This window comes from Pleurodeles waltl, chromosome 11, assembly GCF_031143425.1.
Source record: "Pleurodeles waltl isolate 20211129_DDA chromosome 11, aPleWal1.hap1.20221129, whole genome shotgun sequence".
Classification (NCBI taxonomy): domain Eukaryota; kingdom Metazoa; phylum Chordata; class Amphibia; order Caudata; family Salamandridae; genus Pleurodeles; species Pleurodeles waltl.
Genome location: NC_090450.1, coordinates 204747851 through 204771558, shown reverse-complemented (window position 1 = coordinate 204771558; position 23708 = coordinate 204747851). Strand labels below are relative to the sequence as shown.

The 23708-nt window shown below is 47.5% G+C and overlaps 1 protein-coding gene across 13 annotated transcripts in view; it reads left to right on the top strand.

Annotated features, from left to right (window-relative positions):
• TRIP12 (thyroid hormone receptor interactor 12) overlaps nucleotides 1-23708 on the top strand; it is a 1145873-nt gene that overhangs the window by 1077908 nt on the left and 44257 nt on the right. For all 13 annotated transcript variants that reach the window (XM_069213427.1, XM_069213421.1, XM_069213434.1 and 10 more), the window contains one exon: nucleotides 10478-10591. In XM_069213427.1, the coding sequence (XP_069069528.1) occupies nucleotides 10478-10591 (114 nt within the window). The remainder of the gene's footprint in view (nucleotides 1-10477; nucleotides 10592-23708) is intronic.

Here is a 23708-nt window from a genome sequence, read left to right as displayed (position 1 = left end):
TATTTGTCTGGTCTACCATATAGAACTGGAAAAAAACATATGGTGCACCTTTCTGCAATATGATCTGGTAGTAAAGTTGTGCTGTCTTTTTCATTTCAAACAAAATAGTGCAAGCTAGTACTTCATTTGAATAACGCCTCTCCTTTTCAGACATTTAGTGATAAATCTAAGTGCAGGGACACTTTAGGAGATCGTGCAGCCGCAGTGATTTTTGTGTAATTATAGATTTGTCGCATTTGCCACAAAATCCATTATCTGCCGCATAATTGGCAGATTTTAACAAAAAAGCCTATTTCAGGCAGTTCAAAAGTTACTAAAAAGGCAAAATCCTTCTTCGGAATGGAAGATCCTTTGAAAAGCTGGACTGGTTACCTTTCTTATGTTTTTTTTGTACAATTTAGAATTAAACTGGCACTAAAAAGGTGCAACCAATGCCCAGACAGTGTTACCAAGGTAAAAAAAATGACAAAATAATGAAGTAATACTCTCATAAAATGTGGCACATTATGCTACATATTTTGGCTGTTCTTTTTGCATAATTTACTCATTACTGCCACAAAATGTGTCCCTATTTTGCTGCATAATTCCTATCTCCTTGGCTAAGGGGAAGGAGGTTCAGCCATGGGGTCTCACTGATGCCTCTTCACCCTTCTCTGCATTCTGCTCTGTCATTCATTTCGGTTAACCATCCCGGTTTCTTCTTGGAGCTGCTAACTAATTCTAAATGGAAACACATAAATACTTGCCTCGCTCTCTGTGCAGCAACCCGCTCTGAAAACTGGTTCATGTGCAAAATTTTCAAAAATGTGCAGGGAAAGATGGTGGAAACTGGGACTGTGACTGCAGATTCAGGAAGCCAGGTCTCCCAGTTGGGCTGCCTCTGTCAGTTCTGTTCCAGTTCTTGTTGTCCGTGTGGGTGGAAGCTTCATTTGCTACTGCCTGTCCTTTACCTAGTCTGAGTATGTGAAGCTTGCTGAGCTTCTAACAGCGTTGCGCTTGCTGTGTTTGTGTAAGAGGCGTATATTGATATTGCCTGCACTGTACCTCTTCCGAGTGTATAAGAAATGTTTCTTCTGCTGATGCTTGTGTTGTAGCTGTTCTGTTTGTGTCCGTTTGTGTGCGCGAAGCCAGCTTTACTGCTGTATCTGCAGTACATGCTCTGTAGGGTTGTGTCCCCTGTGTGTGTGAAGCTTGCTCAGCTGCCTATGCTGTACTGGTTCTATGCGTTAGTGAACGTTGCTCTGCTGCTCTCTGTGCCTTTTGTGTTGTTGATGTGTGTTCTGTTGTGTTTGTGTGAGGGAAGCTTGCTCAGTTGCCTATGCTGTACATATTCTGTGTGCAGTAGTGATCCCTGTCCTGCAGCAGCCTTATCTGTGTCTGTGAGGCTTGCTGTGCTCTGTTGTACCTATTTTGTTTGAATAGGTGTGTGTGTGAGAGGGAGGCTTACTCTTCTGCTGTCTGCATTGGACTTGTTATGCTTCTATATCCCTATGTGAGCGAAACCTTATTTGCTACTGTTGGTACTGTGTGTGTTCTATTGGTATGTATATAAGGAATGCACACTCCACTGCATATGCATTCTGTGTGTGTTGGTGAGGCTTGCTAAGTAAGCGTTGGCTGTGCCAGTCTGGTGTGTGTATGGGAAGCTAGCTGGGCCTCCTGTGGTGTACATGATTTTTAGGCTTTTCCCTGAGGTTGTGCTTTCTCTTGTGAGATTTTTTGTAAACTTAAACTTAAAGGGGCCTTAGATCCCGCCAATTAATTACCATTGGTGGACTCTTTTGTCAGTCTCATTTCTTTGCTTATCATTGGTCAGCAATGCCAGTTTCACTTTCTTTTCATGTGTTTCACTTCCATGGAGCATGTACCTGATAAATTGTTTTATGAGTGCTCCTCCAGTGCTTGTGGGAGGTTCTAGGTACCTTTTTTCAGGGTGTCACATTGTTTCTAATAAGTGAACCTAATAAAGGGATAATCAACTCCCCCAGCAGAAAATGTAATTGGCCACAGACCCATTGGTGAAGGGCTCCAGTGGCCCTTTTTTCATGTACTACTGCTGATACTAAAGTGTTTACCTGATGCGCTGACACCTCCCACCCCGCCACCCCGCCCAAACCAACCCCCACCCCCCCCCCCAACTCCCCTGAATAAAAGATTGGGAATTTTAAAAATGTGTAGATGGATTTTTCTGGAAGCATTTGCAGTTCAGCTGCTTTACATTAACAAGTCGTTGCTAGCGAAGATGTGTGTTGTGGTAAGAACATCCACTAAGGGAAAACAACTCAGCCTACTAATTTATTGCATTTGCAGGTGCTTTTGCATTTATTTTATTTGTCAAAACAAAGTCCGTGCCCCTTTCCCAAGGAGGCGATTGAGCTGCTTGTTGAACCATAGTTTCTGTATCGAAATACACGTGAAATTAATATGCTTAAATGCGTCTGTTAAATTTACCTTTAATTCCTAGAAAGTGATCGGCTCAGTCAAGTGTGCAGATTGTTGAAAAGATCCTTGGAAATATGTTTTCTTTTTATCATACACTATGGACACCATGACTCTTAAGTGCTTCTTTGTGCGTTTTTAGGTCGAGCCTAGGCAGCACAATGCGCTGTCTCTCGACATGTTGTAATCTACTTCTGTGGGCTTTCACCACGCCCATCTTGCGCCCATCACTTTAATTCGTTCCCTTGAATTCGTAGGTAAATGCTTTAAGTTTTTCCCACCTTGAGGCTGTTTTGTTACCGCCTTGTAGACTGACCCTGTTTCATGGATTATTGCACGATCAGCCATATACCTTAGTGTGGCGCACTGCATTTTACTTTTTACTTTTCGCGCTCCGTATGTTGTTTCTTCCTCTTCCTTGTTTTTTGGGCATGTGTAGGAAGTTGGCTCTGTATATACTATTTCAAAGTAAGAAATAGTGTGCACAGAGTCCAAGGGTTCCCCTTAGAGGTAAAATAGTGGCAAAAAGAGATAATTCTAATGCTCTATTTTGTGGTAGTGTGGTCGGGCAAGCTTATCAGAGGGAAGTGTTAAGCATATGTTGTACACACACAGGCAATAAATGAGGAACACACACTCAAAGACTTACTCCAGGCCAATAGGTTTTTATATAGAAAAATATATTTTCTTAGTTTATTTTAAGAACCACAGATTCAAGATTTACAAGTAATACTTCAAATGAAAGGTATTTCACTAAGGTATTCTATGAACTTTGAATAATCACAATAGCATGTACAGTTTTGACAACAATAGCAATAACCTATTTTAAAAGTGGACACAGTGCAAAAATCAACAGTTCCTGGGAGAGGCAAGTATTTGTTAAGTTCACAGGTAAGTAAAACACTTACAAGTCTCAAAGTTGGGTCCAAGGTAGCCCACCTTTGGGGATTCAAGGCAACCCCAAAATTACTGCACCAGCAGCTCAGGGCCAGTCAGGTGCAGAGGTCAAAGTGGTGCCCAAAACACATAGGCTTCAATGGAAATAGGGGTGACCCGGTTCCAGTCTGCCAGCAGCAGGTAAGTACCTGCGTCCTCGGAGGGCAGACCCAGGGGGGTTTTGTAGGGCCCCGGGGGGACACAAGCAGGCACAGAAAGTACACCCTCAGCGGCACAGGGGCGGCCGGGTGCAGAGTGCAAACAGGCATCGGGTTTCTGATAGGAATCAATAGGGAGACCCGGGGGTCTCTTCAACGATGCAGGCAGGCACAGGGGGGGGCTCCTCGGGGTAGCCACCACCTGGGCTAGGCAGAGGGTCGCCTGGGGGTCGCTCCTGCACTGGAGTTCGGTTCCTTCAGGTCCTGGGGGCTGCGGGTGCAGTGTGGTTTCCAGGTGTCGGGTTCCTTGTTACAGGCAGTCACGGTCAGGGGGAGCATCTGGATTTCCTCTGCAGGAGTCGCTGTGGAGGCTCAGGGGGGGGTAAACTCTGGCTACTCACGGGCTCGCAGTCGCCGGGGAGTCCTCCCTGTAGTGTTAGTTTTCCGCAGGTCGAGCCGGGGGCGTCGGGTGCAGAGTGGAAAGTCTCACGCTTCCGGCGGGAAACGTGTGGTCTTTAAAAGTAGTTTTTGTTGCAGAAAGTTGCAGTTTGTTGAACAGGGCCACTGTTCTCGGGAGCTTCTTGGTCCTTTAGATGCAGGATAGTCCTCTGAGGCTTCAGAGGTCGCTGGACCCTGTTGGATGCGTCGCTGTTGCAGTTTTTGTCGAAGTAGGGGGACAGGCCGGTGTGGCTGGGGGCCAAATCAGTTTTCGTCTCCGTCTTCACTACAGGGCTTCATGTCAGCAGTCCTTCTTCTTTAGGTTGCAGGAATCTATCTTCCTCGGTTCTGGGAGCCCCTAAATACTCAATTTAGGGGTGTGTTTAGGTCTGGGAGGGCAGTAGCCAATGGCTACTGGCCCTGAGGGTGGCTACACCCTCTTTGTGCCTCCTCCCTGTGGGGAGGAGGGCACATCCCTAATCCTATTGGGGGAATCCTCCTTCTACAAGATGGAGGATTTTTAAAAGTAAGAGTCACCTCAGCTCAGGTCACCTTAGGGGCTGTCCTGACTGGGGGGTGACTCTTCCTTGTTTTTCTCATTATCTCATCCAGCCTTGCCGCCAAAAGTGGGGGCAGTCGCCGGAGGGGCGGGCATCTCCACTAGCTGGGATGCCCTGTGGCGCTGTAACAAAGGGGGTGAGCCTTTGAGGCTCACCCCCAGGTGTTACAGTTCCTGCAGGGGGAGGTGAGAAGCACCTCCACCCAGTACAGGATTTGTTCCTGGCCACAGAGTGACAAAGGCACTCTCCCCATGTGGCCAGCAACATGTCTGGTGTGTGGCAGGCTGGCAGAACTAGTCAGCCCACACGGGAAGTCGGTTATGTTTTCTGGGGGCATCTCTGATACCCTCTGGGTGTATTTTACAATAAAGTGCACACTGGCATCAGTGTGCATTTATTGTGCTGAGAAGTTTGATACCAAACTTCCCAGTTTTCAGTGTAGCCATTATGGTGCTGTGGAGTTAGTGTTTGATAAACTCTCAGACCATATACTCTTATGGCTACCCTGCACTTACAATGTCTAAGGTTTTGCTTAGACACTGTAGGGGCATAGTGTTCATGCACATATGCCCTCACCAGTGGTATAGTGCACCCTGCCTTAGGGCTGTAAGGCCTGCTAGAGGGGTGACTTACCTATGCCACAGGCAGTGTGTGGTTGGCATGGCACTCTGAGGGGAGTGCAATGTCGACTTAAGTGTGTATGTGCTGAGTTAGGGGTCCCCAGGGTGGCATAAGACATGCTGCAGCCCTTAGAGACCTTCCCTGGCATCAGGACCCTTGGTACCAGGGTTACCAGTTACAAGGGACTTAACTGAGTGCCAGGGTTGTACCAATTGTTGAGACAAAGGTACAGTTTAGGGAAAGAACACTGCTGCTGGGCCCTGGTTAGCAGGATCCCAGCACACTTTCAAATCATAACTTAGCATCAACAAAAGCAAAATGTCAGGGGGTAACCATGCCAAGGGGGCATTTCCTTACAATCTGTCACTGGGGTCAGTGAGGGTTTATTATTCTGAGATGTTTTATAACCAACATCTCAGGATTCAGAAAAGTCATCATGTAGCAGGGGAACCCATAATGACCAGTGTCCAGCACATGCATTTAAAATTACTTCCCTATACAAGTACTATGTCTGAGAATCGACAGAGAAATAGCAGGAGCATATCTGCTCATGCAGATATGCCCTCACATATAATATAATGCACCCTGCCTTAGGGCTATAAGGCCTGTTAGAGGAGTGACTTACATATATTGCATGTAGTATCTGATAGACTTCTAGTTGAGGATTCCTTACCTTTGAATTTCTCCTGGCGTCAGACTGGATCCCGAGATTTTTCTTCGAGCATACCTCTGCGTGCCGTCAGGTGGCGTCGGTCGAATCCACGGGCGTCGTGCTTGCCGTGATGATGTCACGGTCATATATAGGCGCCACCCAGTGCGCTGACGTCAATTCTTTTCTTTCCACGCCTGCCTACGTGCAGATCCAGAGAAGGGGTACGTCAGTCATTTTTGGACTATGTCGACATTTTTGACGACATTGTTGACGAGCTTGTGGATGTGTCGAGGGATGTCCCACAAGACCGGATTCAAGCCCTGCAACTCCTGTCACTGAACCATGTTGGTGACTGATCCTCACCTCGTGTGTCTCTGATGCCTGGAGCGTGATCACGACCCAAAGTCGTGCTCCAACTGTCGGGCCATGAACCAGAAAGCTTTGAGGGAGTGGTGGCCCGACACTCGACTCGGGGGCGCTCACGGTCCCGTTCAAGAGGAAGGTCTCGAGACCGGCTGCGAAGTCACCACCACTCTTCGTCCTCTAATTCATCTGGGCATTCGGGTCACAAAAAGAAGATGGACAGGCCTCCCTCCCGCCCAACTTAAGGAATTTTACGAGTCCATGCACCTCATTTTTGGGTGGTCCTACCCACCTTCAGAGCCTTCAGGCACAGGTGAGTTGTTTGGGGTCTCCTCAGTTTCAAAGGATTCGGCTTCGGCCGCGGCTCTGGAGGACCCCTCCGGATCCAGTCACGGATCTGTCCTGAAGCCGGTCGTGCCTCGACGACCTTCCCCGGCGTCGGGTCGGACTTCGATGCCCCCGATGTTGGTTGGGCCTACAATCTACATCGATCCCATCCTCATACCAGACGACCGGAGCCGGAACGACTGACGCCGATTCTGTTCTCAATGGGCTCTCCTGGGCCGAGTTTGATTCAGAGCCTTATTTTTGTGGGCATGGATACGGGGAGAGTATGGCGGGGACGCTGGACCCTTTAGTATACCAGCTTGACCCCCAAATGGACTGGGTGCAGGATTTGGGTGATGCCAGTGGTCTAGACATCTCTTTTGACACTGGTTTGCTCTCTCCTCCTAGCGTGGCTACCAAGGAGGGTGCTTCTTATTCTATGGTGGTGAGAAGGGCAGCTGATGTCCTGGACCTCGAGCTACCTTCTGTGGAGGTTAGGCCTAACATCCTAACCAACGTGCTTCAGCTAGGGTCTTCCTCTTCCGAGCCCCTTAAACCCTTTAATGTAGCACTGACAGACGTCCTTTTTGGGTACTTTGTCCAGACCCAGCACAGGGGCTCCTGTGAATAGGATGATTGCCCACCGCCATCGGCCTCACCCAGCACCCCATCCAGGCTTCTTCTTCATCTGGCGCATTCCCTGCCGCACCCCCGGATAGGGAATCAAAAAGACTGGATAATTTGAGGAAGTAGTTGTTTTCCTTTAACAGTCTTGCGCTGCGGTCCGTGATTACCGCATGCCTTTTGGGACGCTATTCCCATATTCTCTGGGGTACAGTCGTGCAAGTGCTGCCTGCAGTTCCGGAGGAGGCCCAGACTGTCCTTTCCCAAGCCGTAACAGATGGGAGGGATGCAGCTAAGTACATGATTCGTTGTGGACTGGATGCGACCGACTCTCTGGGCAGATCAGTTGCCTCAACAGTGGCATTGAGACGCCATGCCTGGCTGAGAACATCTGGTTTTTCGTGGATGTCCAGCAATCCTTGATTGGCATGCCCTTTGGCACACATCTCTTCGGAGACAAGGTGGACTCGGTGCTCGAGCGCTTCAAGGATTCCCGAGCCACAGCCTGGTCCTTTGGCCTCGCGCCCACACCTAGACCCGAGCAGTCTGCTTTTCGTGGCTACAGAAGGGGCACAAAGCGTGTCCTTTTCCCCCTGGCCACTGATCCGTGCATGCTGTACAGCCCCTGAGCGAATGCGGGATCCCTCGTTCCTAGGGATCATGGAGCCAGCGGGGTCACCCAGTCCACCCCCACCCCCTCTTCATCTTCCAAGCCTGCTTAGTCCGCGGGTATATCAGGAGCCAGTGAGTGGCAGGATACTCCATGACTTGCCCCAATGGAAATCCATTACCTTGGACAGGTGGGTCCTCCAAATTGTCCGAAGGAGCTACTCCCTCCCCTTCGAGACATCTCCTCCAGCTATGCCACCATCATACAATCAGATATCGGAGAATCATATGGTGCTTAACCGCCAGGAAGTCCAAGTCCTTTTGGCTAAAAGAGCTATAGAGAGGGTTCCGTTGCCAGAAGTAGGTTGTGGTGGCTATTCCCGCTACTTTCTGGTTCCGTAAAAGGACAAAGGTCTTAGACCTATATTAGATCTTCGGTCCCTCAATCTCTTCCTAAAAAAGAAGTTCAAAATGTTGACATTGACTCAGGTCCTATCTGCCATGGATCCCGGAGACTGGATGGTAGCGTTGGACTTGCAAGACGCATACTTCCACATTCCCGTCTTGCTGGCCCACAGATGTTACCTACGATTCGTGGTCGGTCACGAGCACTTTGTTTACCGTGCTTCCCTTTGGCCTTACCAATGCCCCTCAGGTGTTCACGAAGTTGATGGTAGTGGTGGCAGCTCATCTGCGCAGGTTAGGGGTCACACTGTGTCCTTACCTCGACGATTGACTGTTGAAGGCAAACTCGCCCCAGACATTCGGCTCCCACATCCAGACTATGGCAAACCTTTTGCATTCGCTGGGGTTCACTATCAACGTGCCGAAGTCACACCTGACTCCTTCTCGGACAGTCCCTTTCATCGGAGCTGTTCTGTATACAGTGCAGTTTCGGGCATATCCTCCCAAAAAGCGAGTCCAGGATATTCGGGCCATGATACCAATTTCCAGCCTCTGTCTTGGATTTCGGTGAGAATGACTCTGAGGCTACTGGGCCTCATGGCCTCCTGCATCCTGCTGGTTCAAAATGCCAAATGGCATATGTGAGCTCTGCAGTGGGACCAGAAGTTCCAGTGGGTGCAGCATCAGGGGAATCTCTCCGACAAGAGGGTAGTATTAAGCATTTGTTGTACACACACAGGCAATAAATGAGGAACACACACTGAAAGACTTAACTCCAGGCCAATAGTTTTTATATAGATGTTTTTTTTTTTCTTAATTTATTTTAGAACCACAAGATTCCAGATTTGAAGTAAATACATAGAATGCAAGTCACTCTACACAGGTGAGTAAGGAACTTTGAATTAGAGCAGTAACATACATAGTGCAGGTTAAAATGGCAATAAGCTGTTTAAAAAGTGGACACACTGCAAAAATCAACAGTTCCTGGGGGAGGTAAGTAAGGTTAAGTTTCTGAGGTAAGTAAAGCACTTACAAGTTCAGTTTCCTGGGCATAGGCAGCCCACCGTTGGGGGTTCAAGGCAACCCCAAAGTCACCACACCAGCAACAAAGGGCCGGTCAGGTGAAGAGGTCAAAGGAGGGCCCAAAACACATAGGCGCCTATGGAGAACGGGGTTGCTCCGGTTCCAGTCTGCCAACAGATAAGTACCTGCGTCTTTGGAGGGCGGAACAGGGGTTTTTTTGTAGAGCACTGGGTGGGGGGGGGACACAAACAGGCACACAAAACACTCCGTCAGCGGCACAGGGGCGGCCAGGTGCAGTGTGCTTAATAGGCGTTGGGTTTTCTGTAGAAATCAATAGAGGGACCCGAGGGGTCACTCTAGCGATGCAGGCAGGGCACAGGGGTGCCTCTCGGGCCATCCACCTACTGGGCTAGGCAAAGGGCCGCCTGATGGTCACTCCTGCACTGGAGGTTGGTTCCTTTCGGGCCTGGACCTGGGGCTGCAGGTGCAGTGCTGGGTCCAGGCGTCTGGTTCTTTGCTCAATGCAGTCACGGTCAGGGGGAGCCTCTGGGTCCTCTGCAGGTGTCGCTGTGAGGGTGTAGGGGGTGTCGTCTCAGGCAACCAACGAGGTTGCAGTCACCTGGGAGTCCTCTCTGCGGTGTTATTTCTCTGAAGCTCGAGCTGGGGGCGTCTGGTGCAGAGTGTGAAGTCTCACACTTCCGGCGGGAAGAGTAAGTTCTTTAAAAGTTACTTCTTTGTTGCAAAGATGTCGCTGTTGTTGAACAATCCGCTGTTCTCTGGAGTTTCTTGGTCCTTCAGTTTCAGGGCAGTCCTCAGAGGTTGGTGCTGGATCCCTCAGAGTGGCACAAGTTGTGCTGCAGGTCTGAGAAGCCTTCTTCAGTACCCAGGCCCTATGTACCAGGGGTACCATTTACTAGGGACTTACAGGGGGCTGAAGGGCCTGGTCACTTGTGTGTAAATCATGATTCCCATTTGGAGCCAGTCACATGTCTGACAAAAGATATTTACTCTCAGTAACTTGTGTTGGGGGTTTAACAGTCAAAGAAATTAGAACCATTGCATATGTCCAAGAATAATAATGTTCCAATAAAGCCTATATTATATTTCACATCGTTTTGATTTGGAAACCTAACTCTAATTTTTTACTAGGATTAAAGGGGCATGTACCCAGTCATGGCGTATGGGCCTCTAGAGAGAGAACAGCTAATATAATGTCCTAGCAGGAGAAAATGTATTTTTACACATGATGTGATTAACATGAATGAATTTACCGTTGTTTGTGTTTAACCTTTTTCATATAACTCAATCATGTTGTTTTGCAGTTGGTAATTTACTGGGCATTAAATGAAGGTGTTTCTCGGCAGTTCGACTCATTTAGAGATGGATTTGAATCAGTCTTCCCTCTAAGCCATCTTCAGTATTTTTACCCCGAGGAGGTTTGTATGTCTTTGCATTGAGCTCATGTTCAGTATTTGATGATTTACAACGATGCTATGCTTGGTTTGATTCATAATTCTAACTTTAATTAGAACTTTAAACCAGTGTTCTGTTTTTTAGTGATGACCATACCAGTGCTCACCATTACCCTACTTGATGGTAATGATCATTCAGTTGCAGTGGGCTTAATAGAGAACAGGTGCAGCATTGACAGTTTGGGGAGGGTAGGTCACCAATTGCACCACATACAAAACAGTTGTGGTCTAATTTAAATTCCACTGAAGTTAGATCACATGTGACTCCTAGTAATTTACTTCACTGGCATATAGTGTTTTGTAATATACATGGCTAAAATGAATTGTTATTAAAATACCATTTGCATGCATTTACGATTGTTAAATCTATATGATTCAAGAAGATTTGTCTACAGTAGATCAATAGAATTCTATTATTTGCCTTTCCTTGCCATTATTTCATCAGTTATCCAGTGCTGACCTTGTTCAGCATAAAATAAATCTATTCAGTAGTATTAAAGGAGGCTTGAAATTGAGTGGTGCAATATCCTATGCATCAGTAATGCTTTATTCTGATGGATACAACTGCCTGTGGATTCCTCACCTTATGAATTCGATCCTTGCGCCAGCATCCGACGGAAAGTCTTCTTCCTAGCTGTCTACGTCGACGAGGAAGTCATAATGGCATGGCTCCACGTGACTCCGTCTGACGTCATTGTGCCAATAAGAGTTCCTCGTCGGCGTACTGACTTCAGTTTTTCCTTTTTCCGTGCTTCGCCAACGGTTATTCTTCCTGGCCCTTTGGTAACTGTAACGATTTCTCGAAGTTACAATGTCGCCTCCGAAGAAGTCCGGTTTTAAGCCGTGTAGGGAATGCGGGGGTCGGATGTCAGTGACCGACCCCCATTCGGACTGTATTTGGTGTTTAAGCTCCGAACATGATGTGGAAGGTTGTTCTTTGTGCCAGAGCATGAATCCGAAAGCTCTGAAAGAGCGCGAGGCGAAGCTCTTCTTAGCCAAGGCAAAGAAGAAGGAACACAAGAAGGTTTCCTCCCATGCTTCTCCCAAAAAACGTAAGAAGCGGCGTCATCATGACTCTCGGTGCCGTCATGACTCTCGGCGCCGTTCGGAGCGGAGCCAATCGAGGAGTCGGTCGAGGTCTCGTTCATCACGACGCCAGAAGACGTGGGAGATGAGTCCTACTGTCACGCCTCAGCCGGAGAGTCCGGGGTTGTCACCGGCGCCTTCAGTCTATGAGGTCACTCAAGGTAGTCCTCACTTTTCACCAGCGCCGAGGGATCCTGATGTTCACCAGACATCTGCACAGCAGTACCCGGTTTTCCCGACTCCAGGGACGGATCCGGCCGCATTTCTGAATGCGATGTATGCCGTTTTTCAGTCCATGGCCCCTGCTGGTGCACCGGCGGGTCCCACGGGGCCATTGGCATTCAATTTGGGTTCGCCGGCATTGTACAGAGCTGCTCCATTCATCCCCTTCTGCCCTACAGAGTCTGGTGGTCCGGCGCCGGGGGTCTCCCCTGGCAGGAGTCCTTCGCCTGGGACCGTGGATCCGTCGGCTTCTCCTCCTCCGCGCCATCCGGCGTCATTGATGGCCTCATCCAGACCGGCTCCTCCTCCTTCCGTTCATTCGGCTTCGAGGAGGTCATCTGCCGGCGCCGGCTCCGACGCCAGTTGAATCTAGGAGCCTTCCTGAACCGGTTCGGGGGTCTGAGATCGTCGATGGAGTCCTTGTCGACGCCGACTCTGGAAACTCATCTTAGATCTCGAAGGAAGGCGTTAAGGCTTCTGGAGGAAGAGGAATACAGAAGGCTTGAAGAAGGTGAGATAGAGCCTTCTGATGACTTCCAGGGGCTTGCCACAGCAAGTGGTTTGGATACTTCCCCGGAGTGGGACATTGCTTCTCCGGGGGAGTTTACTGAGGAGGCCTACTCCTTCCATGCTGTGGTGAGGAAGGCAGCTGATTACCTGGATTTGCCTTTGTCCGCGGCAGAAGTAAAGACTAACCTGCTCACAGAGGTTCTTCATCCATCTTTCTCCAGTGCTGACCCTTTGCTGCCTTTTAATGAGGCTTTGACGGAGCCTATTTTAGATCTATGGAAAAAGACGGTGACATCTCCTGCTGTAAACAGGGCAGTGGCGAGGAGGCATAGAAGTGCCCCTGGAGATCCAGTTTTTCTGTCTCGTCACCAGACTCCGGAGAGCTTGGTGGTTCAGGCATCATGTTCTGCAAAGTCTGCCCCGGTACATTCCCAGGTGTTCCGACGGACAGGGAATCCAAGAGGATGGAGCAGTCCTCGAAGAAAATGTTCTCCTCTTGCAGCATGGCCCTAAAAGCTACCAATTCCACCTGTGTGCTAGGCAGACATATCCATGCCCTAATGGACTCTGCTAAGGAGATGGCAAAAGATCTGCCACAGGAAATGCAAAAATCTTTTGGGTCCCTTTTCTTGGATGCACAAGCTGCTGCACAGCAGATTATACAATCTGGCCTGGATACCACGGATTCTATTGCCAGAGCCATGGGAACATCGGTGGCTACGAGAAGGCATGCCTGGTTAAGGTCTTCGGGCTTCTCATCAGATGTACAATCCACTTTAATGGACCTTCCGTTTGATGGGGAAAAGCTGTTTGGGGACAAGGCAGACTCTGCCCTTGAACGGTTTAAGGACTGTCGGGCTACAGCTAAGTCCCTGGTTTGCAGGCCACTTCTACTACATCGTACAGACCTTTTCGTAGGTTTCGAGGTTTTGTTAGAGGCTCTGCCTTTCGAAGGTCTCAAACTTATGCCCAGCAGCCTGCCAATCCGCCCTATCGTGCCTTCAGAGGGCGGGATAGGGGTAGGGCTAGAGGTCCAGCCCAGCAGCTCTCTTCTTCTTCATCCTCCTCTGGTGGACAACAGCAGAAGCAGCCCTAGTTTTCCCCCACTTTATCAGTCATACTTCTCCTGTAGGGGGAATATTGAGTATTTTTCTACAGAAATGGAGGTCAATTACAACAGACTCGTGGGTGCTAGGAATTGTGGAAAAGGGCTATGCTCTCCCCATTCAGGAGTTTCCTCCTCCCTTTCCCCCCCCGTCCCTCCTTTTGTTCAGAAGACCATCTTCTGTTGTTGCAACAGGAGGTTGTCACCATGTTGGCAAAGGGCGCTATAGAGTTGGTGCCGTTGCAGGAAAGGGGTCAGGGGTGTTATTCAAGATATTTTCTGATTCCCAAAGTGGACGGTCGGTTGCGGCTGATCCTAGACTTGAGGATTTTGAATTTATTCCTCAAGCAGGAAAAATTCAAAATGCTGACCCTAGCGCAGGTGCTATTGGCGTTGAACGAAGGAGACTGGATGGTGTCTGTCGACTTGCAGAACGCGTACTTTCATGTTCCCATAATCAGCTCGCACAGGACGTATCTCCGTATTGTGGTCGGATTGCTACATTACCAGTTTGCGGTCCTTCCATTTGGACTTACTTCAGCACCCCGGGTCTTCACAAAGGTGATGGCAGTTGTTGCAGCACATCTCAGAGGGAGGTAGCGGTTTTTCCCTACCTGGACGATTGGTTGATCAATGCCAAGTCTCCAGAGATTGTGTTGTCTCTTCTGCGAATGACAACACAGTTGTTGTTCGATCTGGGTTTTTCGGTGAACGTACCCAAATCTCACCTGGAGCCCTCTCTACGCCTCCTGTTCATAGGGGCAGTACTGGACACGACAAAGTTTCGGGCCTACCCCCCGCCTCAGCGGGTACGGGACATTCAGGTGCTGATTCCTTTGTTTCAATGTGGAGCAGCTGTTCCATTCCTCAAGGTCTTACGCCTGCTAGGTCTGTTTGCTTCTTGCACTCTGTTGGTCATTCATGCTCGCTGGCATATGAGGGCTCTTCAGTGGTGCCTCCGCAGACTGTGGTTCCAGCACAAGGGGGATCTCAGGGATTCAATAAAGATCTCCAGGGACGCTGTAGCGGATCTTCTTTGGTGGGCAGAGGACGGCAACCTTTCCCAAGGAAAACCCTTTTCACTGCCTCCTCCAGTGGCCACAGTGATTTCGGATGCTTCCACTCTAGGGTGGGGAACTCATCTGGGGGACCTGGAGATCAAGGGTCATTGGTCTCCAGCGGAACAGATGTTGCATATCAATCTGTTGGAATTGCGGGCGGTACGTTTGGCGCTCAAGGCCTTCCTCCCTTCCCTTCGCGGTCAGTCAGTTCAGATCCTGACGGACAACACTACCGCGATGTGGTATATAAACAAGCAGGGAGGAGTAGGGTCGTATCTTCTTTGCCGAGAAGCCCTCCGACTCTGGTCTTGGGCTCAGGACCATCAGATTTGCTTGATGGCAAATCATTTGGCCGGAGTGTTGAATGTACGTGCGGACGTTCTCAGTCGTCACTTCTCATTAGATCACGAGTGGCGTCTCCATCCGGATCTAGTCCTCCACATCTTCGAGATGTGGGGTACTCCTCAGGTGGATTTATTTGCCACTCGGGAGAACGCGCATTGCCCGTTATTCGGCAGCCTCGGGTATCCGATGCAAGGGGCGTTGGGGGGTGCGTTTCAGATGTCCTGGAGCGGCCAGTTGCTTTACGCGTTTCCCCCCATACCCTTGATTCCTCGGGTTCTGAGGAAAATTCGCCAAGACCGGGCCCAAGTCAACTTAATAGCTCTGGATTGGTCAAGAAGGGTGTGGTGTTCGGATCTTCTCCAACTCTCACTGTGCCCCCGCTCCGTCTCCCTCACAGGGCAGACCTCCTCTCACAATCGCAGGGGCAGGTTTTACACCCCCACCTCCAGGGCCTGCACCTTCATGCCTGTAGATTGAACGGGGCAACCTGAGTTCCTTTTCTCTCCCACCGGATCTAGTGGATGTTATACTATCATCCAGGCGACACTCCACTAAGTCTATTTATGCCGGAAGGTGGGCAAAATTTGTGCTGTGGTGTGGAGAGAACCAAAAAGATCATTTAAAGGCCCATCTTTCAGATGTACTTTTGTTTGTTCTTAGTTTGGCGAAGAAAGGCTGTGCTTTAGCAACAGTTAAGGGTTATTTGGCAGCTCTGTCGGCGTTTCTTTGCCTTCCGGACCAGCCATCTTTATTCAAGTCTCCGATTGTACATAGGTTCCTTAAGGGTTTGGTGAATAGCTTTCCTCCTACTCCTTTTCACATGCCTCAGTGGGACTTAAATCTTGTTTTAACATTCTTAATGGGTTCGCCTTTTGAGCCCATGCATTCATGTCCATTGAGATATTTAGCCTTCAAGACTGTTTTCTTAATCGCAATTACTTCTGCCAGGAGGATTGGAGAGCTTCAGGCACTTTCCGTTAAGCCTCCTTTCACCATGTTTTCCCTGATAAAGTGGTTCTAAAAAACAGGGCTGCTTTTCTACTGAAAGTTGTCACCCCTTTTCATATAGGGCGAAGTATCCCTCTTCCTGCGTTTTACCCTCCTCCCCACCCGTCTAAAGAAGAAGAGAGACTCCATAGGTTGGACCCTAAGAGGGCCCTGAGTTTTTACTTTGAAAGGACTAAGGACTTTCGTTTAGATGAGCAACTGTTTGTTGGATATGCTGGTCAGCAAAAGGGCAGAGCGGTTCAGAAAAGGACACTCTCCAGGTGGGTCATCTTGTGTATCAAGGTCTGTTACTCTTTGGCAAAAAAGGTCCCTCCTGAAGGTATCAGGGCCCACTCTACTAGAGCTAAATCTGCATCCTCGGCTCTGGCGAGGGAAGTTCCCTTAATACAGGGAGTGCAGAATTATTAGGCAAATGAGTATTTTGACCACATCATCCTCTTTATGCATGTTGTCTTACTCCAAGCTGTATAGGCTCGAAAGCCTACTACCAATTAAGCATATTAGGTGATGTGCATCTCTGTAATGAGAAGGGGTGTGGTCTAATGACATCAACACCCTATATCAGGTGTGCATAATTATTAGGCAACTTCCTTTCCTTTGGCAAAATGGGTCAAAAGAAGGACTTGACAGGCTCAGAAAAGTCAAAAATAGTGAGATATCTTGCAGAGGGATGCAGCACTCTTAAAATTGCAAAGCTTCTGAAGCGTGATCATCGAACAATCAAGCGTTTCATTCAAAATAGTCAACAGGGTCGCAAGAAGCGTGTGGAAAAACCAAGGCGCAAAATAACTGCCCATGAACTGAGAAAAGTCAAGCGTGCAGCTGCCACGATGCCACTTGCCACCAGTTTGGCCATATTTCAGAGCTGCAACATCACTGGAGTGCCCAAAAGCACAAGGTGTGCAATACTCAGAGACATGGCCAAGGTAAGAAAGGCTGAAAGACGACCACCACTGAACAAGACACACAAGCTGAAACGTCAAGACTGGGCCAAGAAATATCTCAAGACTGATTTTTCTAAGGTTTTATGGACTGATGAAATGAGAGTGAGTCTTGATGGGCCAGATGGATGGGCCCGTGGCTGGATTGGTAAAGGGCAGAGAGCTCCAGTCCGACTCAGACGCCAGCAAGGTGGAGGTGGAGTACTGGTTTGGGCTGGTATCATCAAAGATGAGCTTGTGGGGCCTTTTCGGGTTGAGGATAGAGTCAAGCTCAACTCCCAGTCCTACTGCCAGTTCCTGGAAGACACCTTCTTCAAGCAGTGGTACAGGAAGAAGTCTGCATCCTTCAAGAAAAACATGATTTTCATGCAGGACAATGCTCCATCACACACGTCCAAGTACTCCACAGCGTGGCTGGCAAGAAAGGGTATAAAAGAAGGAAATCTAATGACATGGCCTCCTTGTTCACCTGATCTGAACCCCATTGAGAACCTGTGGTCCATCATCAAATGTGAGATTTACAAGGAGGGAAAACAGTACACCTCTCTGAACAGTGTCTGGGAGGCTGTGGTTGCTGCTGCACGCAATGTTGATGGTGAACAGATCAAAACACTGACAGAATCCATGGATGGCAGGCTTTTGAGTGTCCTTGCAAAGAAAGGTGGCTATATTGGTCACTGATTTGTTTTTGTTTTGTTTTTGAATGTCAGAAATGTATATTTGTGAATGTTGAGATGTTATATTGGTTTCACTGGTAATAATAAATAATTGAAATGGGTATATATTTTTTTTTGTTAAGTTGCCTAATAATTATGCACAGTGATAGTCACCTGCACACACAGATATCCCCCTAACATAGCTAAAACTAAAAACAAACTAAAAACTACTTCCAAAAATATTCAGCTTTGATATTAATGAGTTTTTTGGGTTCATTGAGAACATGGCTGTTGTTCAATAATAAAATTAATCCTCAAAAATACAACTTGCCTAATAATTCTGCACTCCCTGTAGATATATGTAAAGCGGCAACTTGGGCGTCCCTCCATACTTTCGTGAAACATTACTGTTTAGACTCTGAGATGAGGAGGGACGGTCATTTTGCTCGCTCTGTATTGCAAGATTTCTTAGTGTAATCAGGCGGGCACCCACCACCGAGTGCGGTACTGCTTGGGACTCTATTCATAATGTGAGGAATACACAGTTAGTTGTATCCATCAGAAGAACAAGTTACTTACCTTCGGTAACGCTTTTTCTGGTGGATACACTAGCTTAGCTACCTGTGGATTCCTCACGGTCCCTCCTGCCTCCCCGTTGCCTGCCTGATTACACAGTTATCTTGCAGTCTTTGGTTTAATATTTATTCTTATATTTATATATTTGTATATATATATATGTTCGATGGCATGTGTAGCTGCAGATACACATGCTTTGCACATCCCGCCATCTAGTGTTGGGCTCGGAGTGTTACAAGTTGTCTTCGAAGAAGTCTTTTCGAGTCACGAGATCAAGGGACTCCTCCCCTTTCGGCTCCATTGCGCATGGGCGTCGACTCCACCTTAGATTGTTTTTTTTCCGCCATCGGGTTCGGACGTGTTCCTTTTCGCTCCGTGTTTCGGTTCGGAAAGTTAGTTAGAATCTCGGAAAAATCTACGGTATTGTTTGCGTTCTGCATCGGGTTAGTTATTACAGATCGACGCCGACTTTTGAAGAGCTCCGGTGGCCCTTCGGGGTTTTTCGTTCCCCCGTCGGGGCCTGGTCGGCCCTGCCACGTGTCTCTTCAAGGCTGATGGAACGGACCCCATTCCGCTTCTGCCCAAAAAGTCACAACAAGTATCCGTATACAGATCAGCACCTGGTCTGTAACTTGTGTTTGTCTCCAGAACTCAGAGAAGATACTTGTGAAGCCTGTTGGGCGTTTCAGTCGAGGAAGACATTAAGAGACCGAAGAGCGAGAAGACTGCAAATGGCATCAGCGCCGACAGGACAAAGGCATTTGGAGGAGGAAGAAGAAACCTTCTCCATCCAGGAGTCGGACTCTGACGAGCTCGATCCCGAAGAAACGACTAAAACCGTGAGTAAGATGTCGAAACATAAAACTCGCGAGAAGACCACAAAAGCCCAGGGGACGCCACCGCCAACAGGCCATGGCTTAACCCGAAAAATAGGTGACCAATCATCGGCACTGAAAAAGGACACGCTTGTGTCGAAGTCATCCGACTCCAGTCGAGATACCGGCACACAGCAATCTCGAGCCCGGGACAGCGGCTCCGAGCAAGTTCGGCACTGAGATAGTGGCACCAAAATGGGTCGGCACTGAGAGATCACGACGCCGAAAATAAAGAAAGTGTCGTCTGAGCCGAAAAAGGCTACCGAAAAGCTTTCCATTCCGAAACATCCAGCCTCGGAACCAAAATCAGGTTCCTACACAGAGGAACAGGGATTGTCCTCCCAAATGCAAGGACATAAGTTCGGACAAGAACTAGAATCAATGGAGCCAGACTACACACAAAGGAGGCTCCACATTCAAAAGGACACAGGGAAGATAAGCACTCTTCCCCCAATTAAAATGAAAAGAAGACTTGCCTTTCAAGAAAAGGACAAGCAGCCACAGGCAAAGGTGGCAAGACAAACAACTCCGCCACCATCTCCACCACCATCAATGCACACATCACCGGTAGTCACTCCACCACTGATGCAATCCCCAACTCATACTGCAATGAGTCAGGATGATCCCGACACATGGGACCTTTATGATACACCAGTATCGGATAACAGCCCGGACTGTTACCCAGCGAGACCGTCGCCACCTGAGGATACTACATCCTACACGCAGGTGGTCAAAAGAGCAGCGGCTTTTCATAATGTCACCTTGCATTCAGAACCGATTGAGGATGACTTTTTGTTTAATACACTATCCTCCACACATAGCCAATACCAGAGCTTACCTATGCTACCTGGAATGCTAAAACACTCCAAACAGGTGTTTCAGGAACCTGTGAAGGGCAGGGCCATAACTCCAAGGGTGGAGAAAAAGTACAAGCCACCGCCTACAGACCCTGTGTATATCAGGCAGCAATTAACACCAGACTCTGTGGTAGTAGGGGCAGCTCGCAAGAGAGCAAACTCTCACACCTCGGGAGACGCACCACCTCCAGACATGGAGAGTCGCAAATTCGACGCTGCGGGGAAAAGGGTTGCAGCACAAGCAGCAACCCAATGGCGCATTGCCAATACACAAGCACTTCTGGCAAGATATGATAGGGCTCATTGGGACGAAATGCAACATTTCATAGAACACTTACCCAAAGAGTTCAAGAAAAGGGCACAACAAGTGGTGGAGGAAGGACAAAGTATCTCAAATAATCAGATACGGTCAGCAATGGATGCAGCAGATACAGCTGCAAGGACAGTAAATACTGCAGTAACAATAAGGAGACACGCATGGTTGCGTATGTCAGGATTCAAGCCGGAAATACAACAAGCTGTGCTGAATATGCCTTTTAATGGACAGCAGTTGCTTGGGCCGGAAGTGGACACTGCTATCGAAAAACTTTAAAAAGACACTGATACGGCCAAAGCCATGGGCGCACTCTACTCCCCACAGAGCAGAGGCACATTTTGCAAAACACAGTTTAGAGGGGGGTTTCGAGGACAAGCTACAGAACCCACAACCTCACAAACAAGGCCCACTTATCAAAGTCAATATCAACGGGGAAGTTTTCGGGGGCAATATAGAGGGGGACAATTCCAAAAAAATAGAGGGAAGTTCCAAAGCCCCAAAACTCCTCAAAACAAGCAGTGACTTCCAAGTCACAAATCCCCAACACAACACTTGTGGGGGGGAGGCTAAGCAATTTTTACATACATTGGGAGGCGATAACAACAGACACTTGGGTACTGGCAATTATCTAGCATGGTTATTGCATAGAATTTCTCAGATTCCCTCCAAACGTTCCACCGAAAACACACAATATGTCAGAACAACACATGGATCTTCTAGGACTAGAGGTCCAGGCATTGCTACAAAAAGGAGCAATAGAATTAGTACCAATTCAACAGAAAGGAACAGGAGTTTACTCTCTGTACTTTCTCATACCCAAAAAGGACAAAACACTGAGACCTATATTAGATCTCAGAACATTAAATACCTACATCAAATCAGACCACTTTCACATGGTGACATTACAAGACGTAATCCCACTGCTCAAACAACAAGATTACATGACAACACTAGACCTAAAGGATGCATATTTCCATATACCAATACATCCTTCACACAGAAAGTACGTAAGATTTGTATTCCAAGGGGTACATTACCAATTCAAGGTGTTGCCATTCGGAATAACAACTGCGCCAAGAGTTTTTACTAAATGCCTGGCAGTAGCAGCTGCGCATATCAGAAGGCAGCAAATACATGTGTTCCCGTACCTAGACGATTGGTTAATCAAAACCAACACACTAGAACGGTGTTCACAACACACAAAGTACGTCATAGAAACCCTATACAAACTAGGTTTCTCAATCAACTACACAAAATCACACCTTCAGCCGTGTCAGACACAGCTATACTTAGGGGCAACAATCAACAAAGCAAGAGCGATTGCCACTCCAAGTCCACAAAGAGTACAAGCATTTCACAATGTAATACAGGTCATGTATCCAAACCAAAGAATACAAGCCAAAATAGTAATAATGAAACTCCTAGGCATGATGTCCTCATGCATAGCCATTGTCCCAAACGCAAGATTGCACATGCGGCCCTTACAGCAGTGCCTAGCATCACAATGGTCACAAGCACAGGGTCAACTTCTAGATCTAGTGTTGATAGACTGCCAAACATACACCTCGCTTCAATGGTGGAACAGTACAAATTTAAACCAAGGGAGGCCTTTTCAAGACCCAGTGCCTCAATACGTAATAACTACAGATGCCTCCATGATAGGGTGGGGAGCACACCTCAATCAACACAGCATTCAGGGACAATGGGACTCTCGGCAAAAACAGTTTCACATAAATCACTTAGAACTATTGGCAGTATTTCTAGCGTAAAAAGCATTTCAACCAATAATAAGCCACAAACACATTCTTGTCAAAACAGACAACATGACAACGATGTATTACCTAAACAAACAGGGAGGAACACACTCAACACAGTTGTGTCTCCTGACACAGAAAATATGGCATTGGGCGATACACAACCACATTCGCCTAGTAGCACAGTTCCTTCCAGGGATTCAGAATCAGTTAGCAGACAATCTCTCTCGGGATCACCAACAGATCCACGAATGGGAGATTCACCCCCAAGTACTACACACTTACTTCCAAAATTGGGGAACACCACAAATGGACCTGTTTGCAACAAAAGAAAACGCAAAATGCCGAAACTTCGCATCCAGGTACCCACAAGATCAGTCTCTGGGCAATGCGTTATGGATGAGTTGGTCAGGGATATTTGCATACGCTTTTCCCACTCCTTCCATATCTAGTAAACAAGTTGAGTCAAAACAAACTCAAACTCATATTCATAGCACCAACCTGGGCAAGACAACCTTGGTACACAACACTACTAGACCTCTCAGTAGTGCCTCATATCAAACTACCAAACAGACCAGATCTGTTAACTCAACACAATCAACAGATCAGACACCCCAATCCAGCATCGCTGAATCTAGCAATTTGGCTCCTGAAGTCTTAAAGTTCGGACACTTAGACCTTACACAAGAATGTATGGAAGTCATAAAACAAGCTAGAAAACCAACCACTAGACATTGCTATGCAAATAAGTGGAAAAGGTTTGTTTATTATTGCCATAATAATCAAATTCAACCCTTACACGCATCTGCTAAAGACATCGTAAGCTACTTGCTACTTTTGCAAAAGTCAAAACTAGCTTTTTCATCCATTAAGATACATCTAACTGCAATTTCAGCTTACCTGCAAATTACCCACTCAACTTCACTATTTAGGATACCAGTCATAAAAGCCATTATGGAAGGCCTAAAAAGAATTATACCACCAAGAACACCACCAGTTCCTTCATGGAACCTCGACATTGTCTTAACACGACTCATGGGGCCACCTTTTGAGCCCATGCACTCATGTGAAATGCAATATTTAACATGGAAAGTTGCATTTCTAATTGCCATCACATCTCTAAGAAGAGTAAGTGAAATCCAAGCATTTACCATACAAGAACCATTTATTCAAATACACAACAATAAAGTAGTTCTACGGACAAATCCAAAATTTTTACCAAAAGTCATATCACCGTTCCACTTGAATCAAACAGTAGAACTACCAGTGTTCTTCCCACAACCAGATTCTGTAGCTGAAAGAGCACTACATACATTAGACATCAAAAGAGCGTTAATGTACTACATTGACAGAACCAAACAAATTCGGAAAACAAACCATTATTTGTTGCTTTCCAAAAACCTCATTCAGGAAATCCAATTTCCAAACAAGGCATTGCTAGATGGATAGTTAAATGCATTCAAACCTGTTATCTCAAAGCAAAGAGACAACTGCCTATTACACCAAGGGCACACTCAACTAGAAAGAAGGGTGCTACTATGGCCTTTCTAGGAAACATTCCAATGACTGAGATATGTAAGGCAGCCAAATGGTCTACGCCTCATACGTTTACCAAGCACTATTGCGTGGATGTGTTAACAGCACAACAAGCCACAGTAGGACAAGCAGTACTACGAACTTTGTTTCAAACAACTTCAACTCCAACAGGCTGAACCACCGCTTTTGGGGAGATAACTGCTTACTAGTCTATGCAAAGCATGTGTATCTGC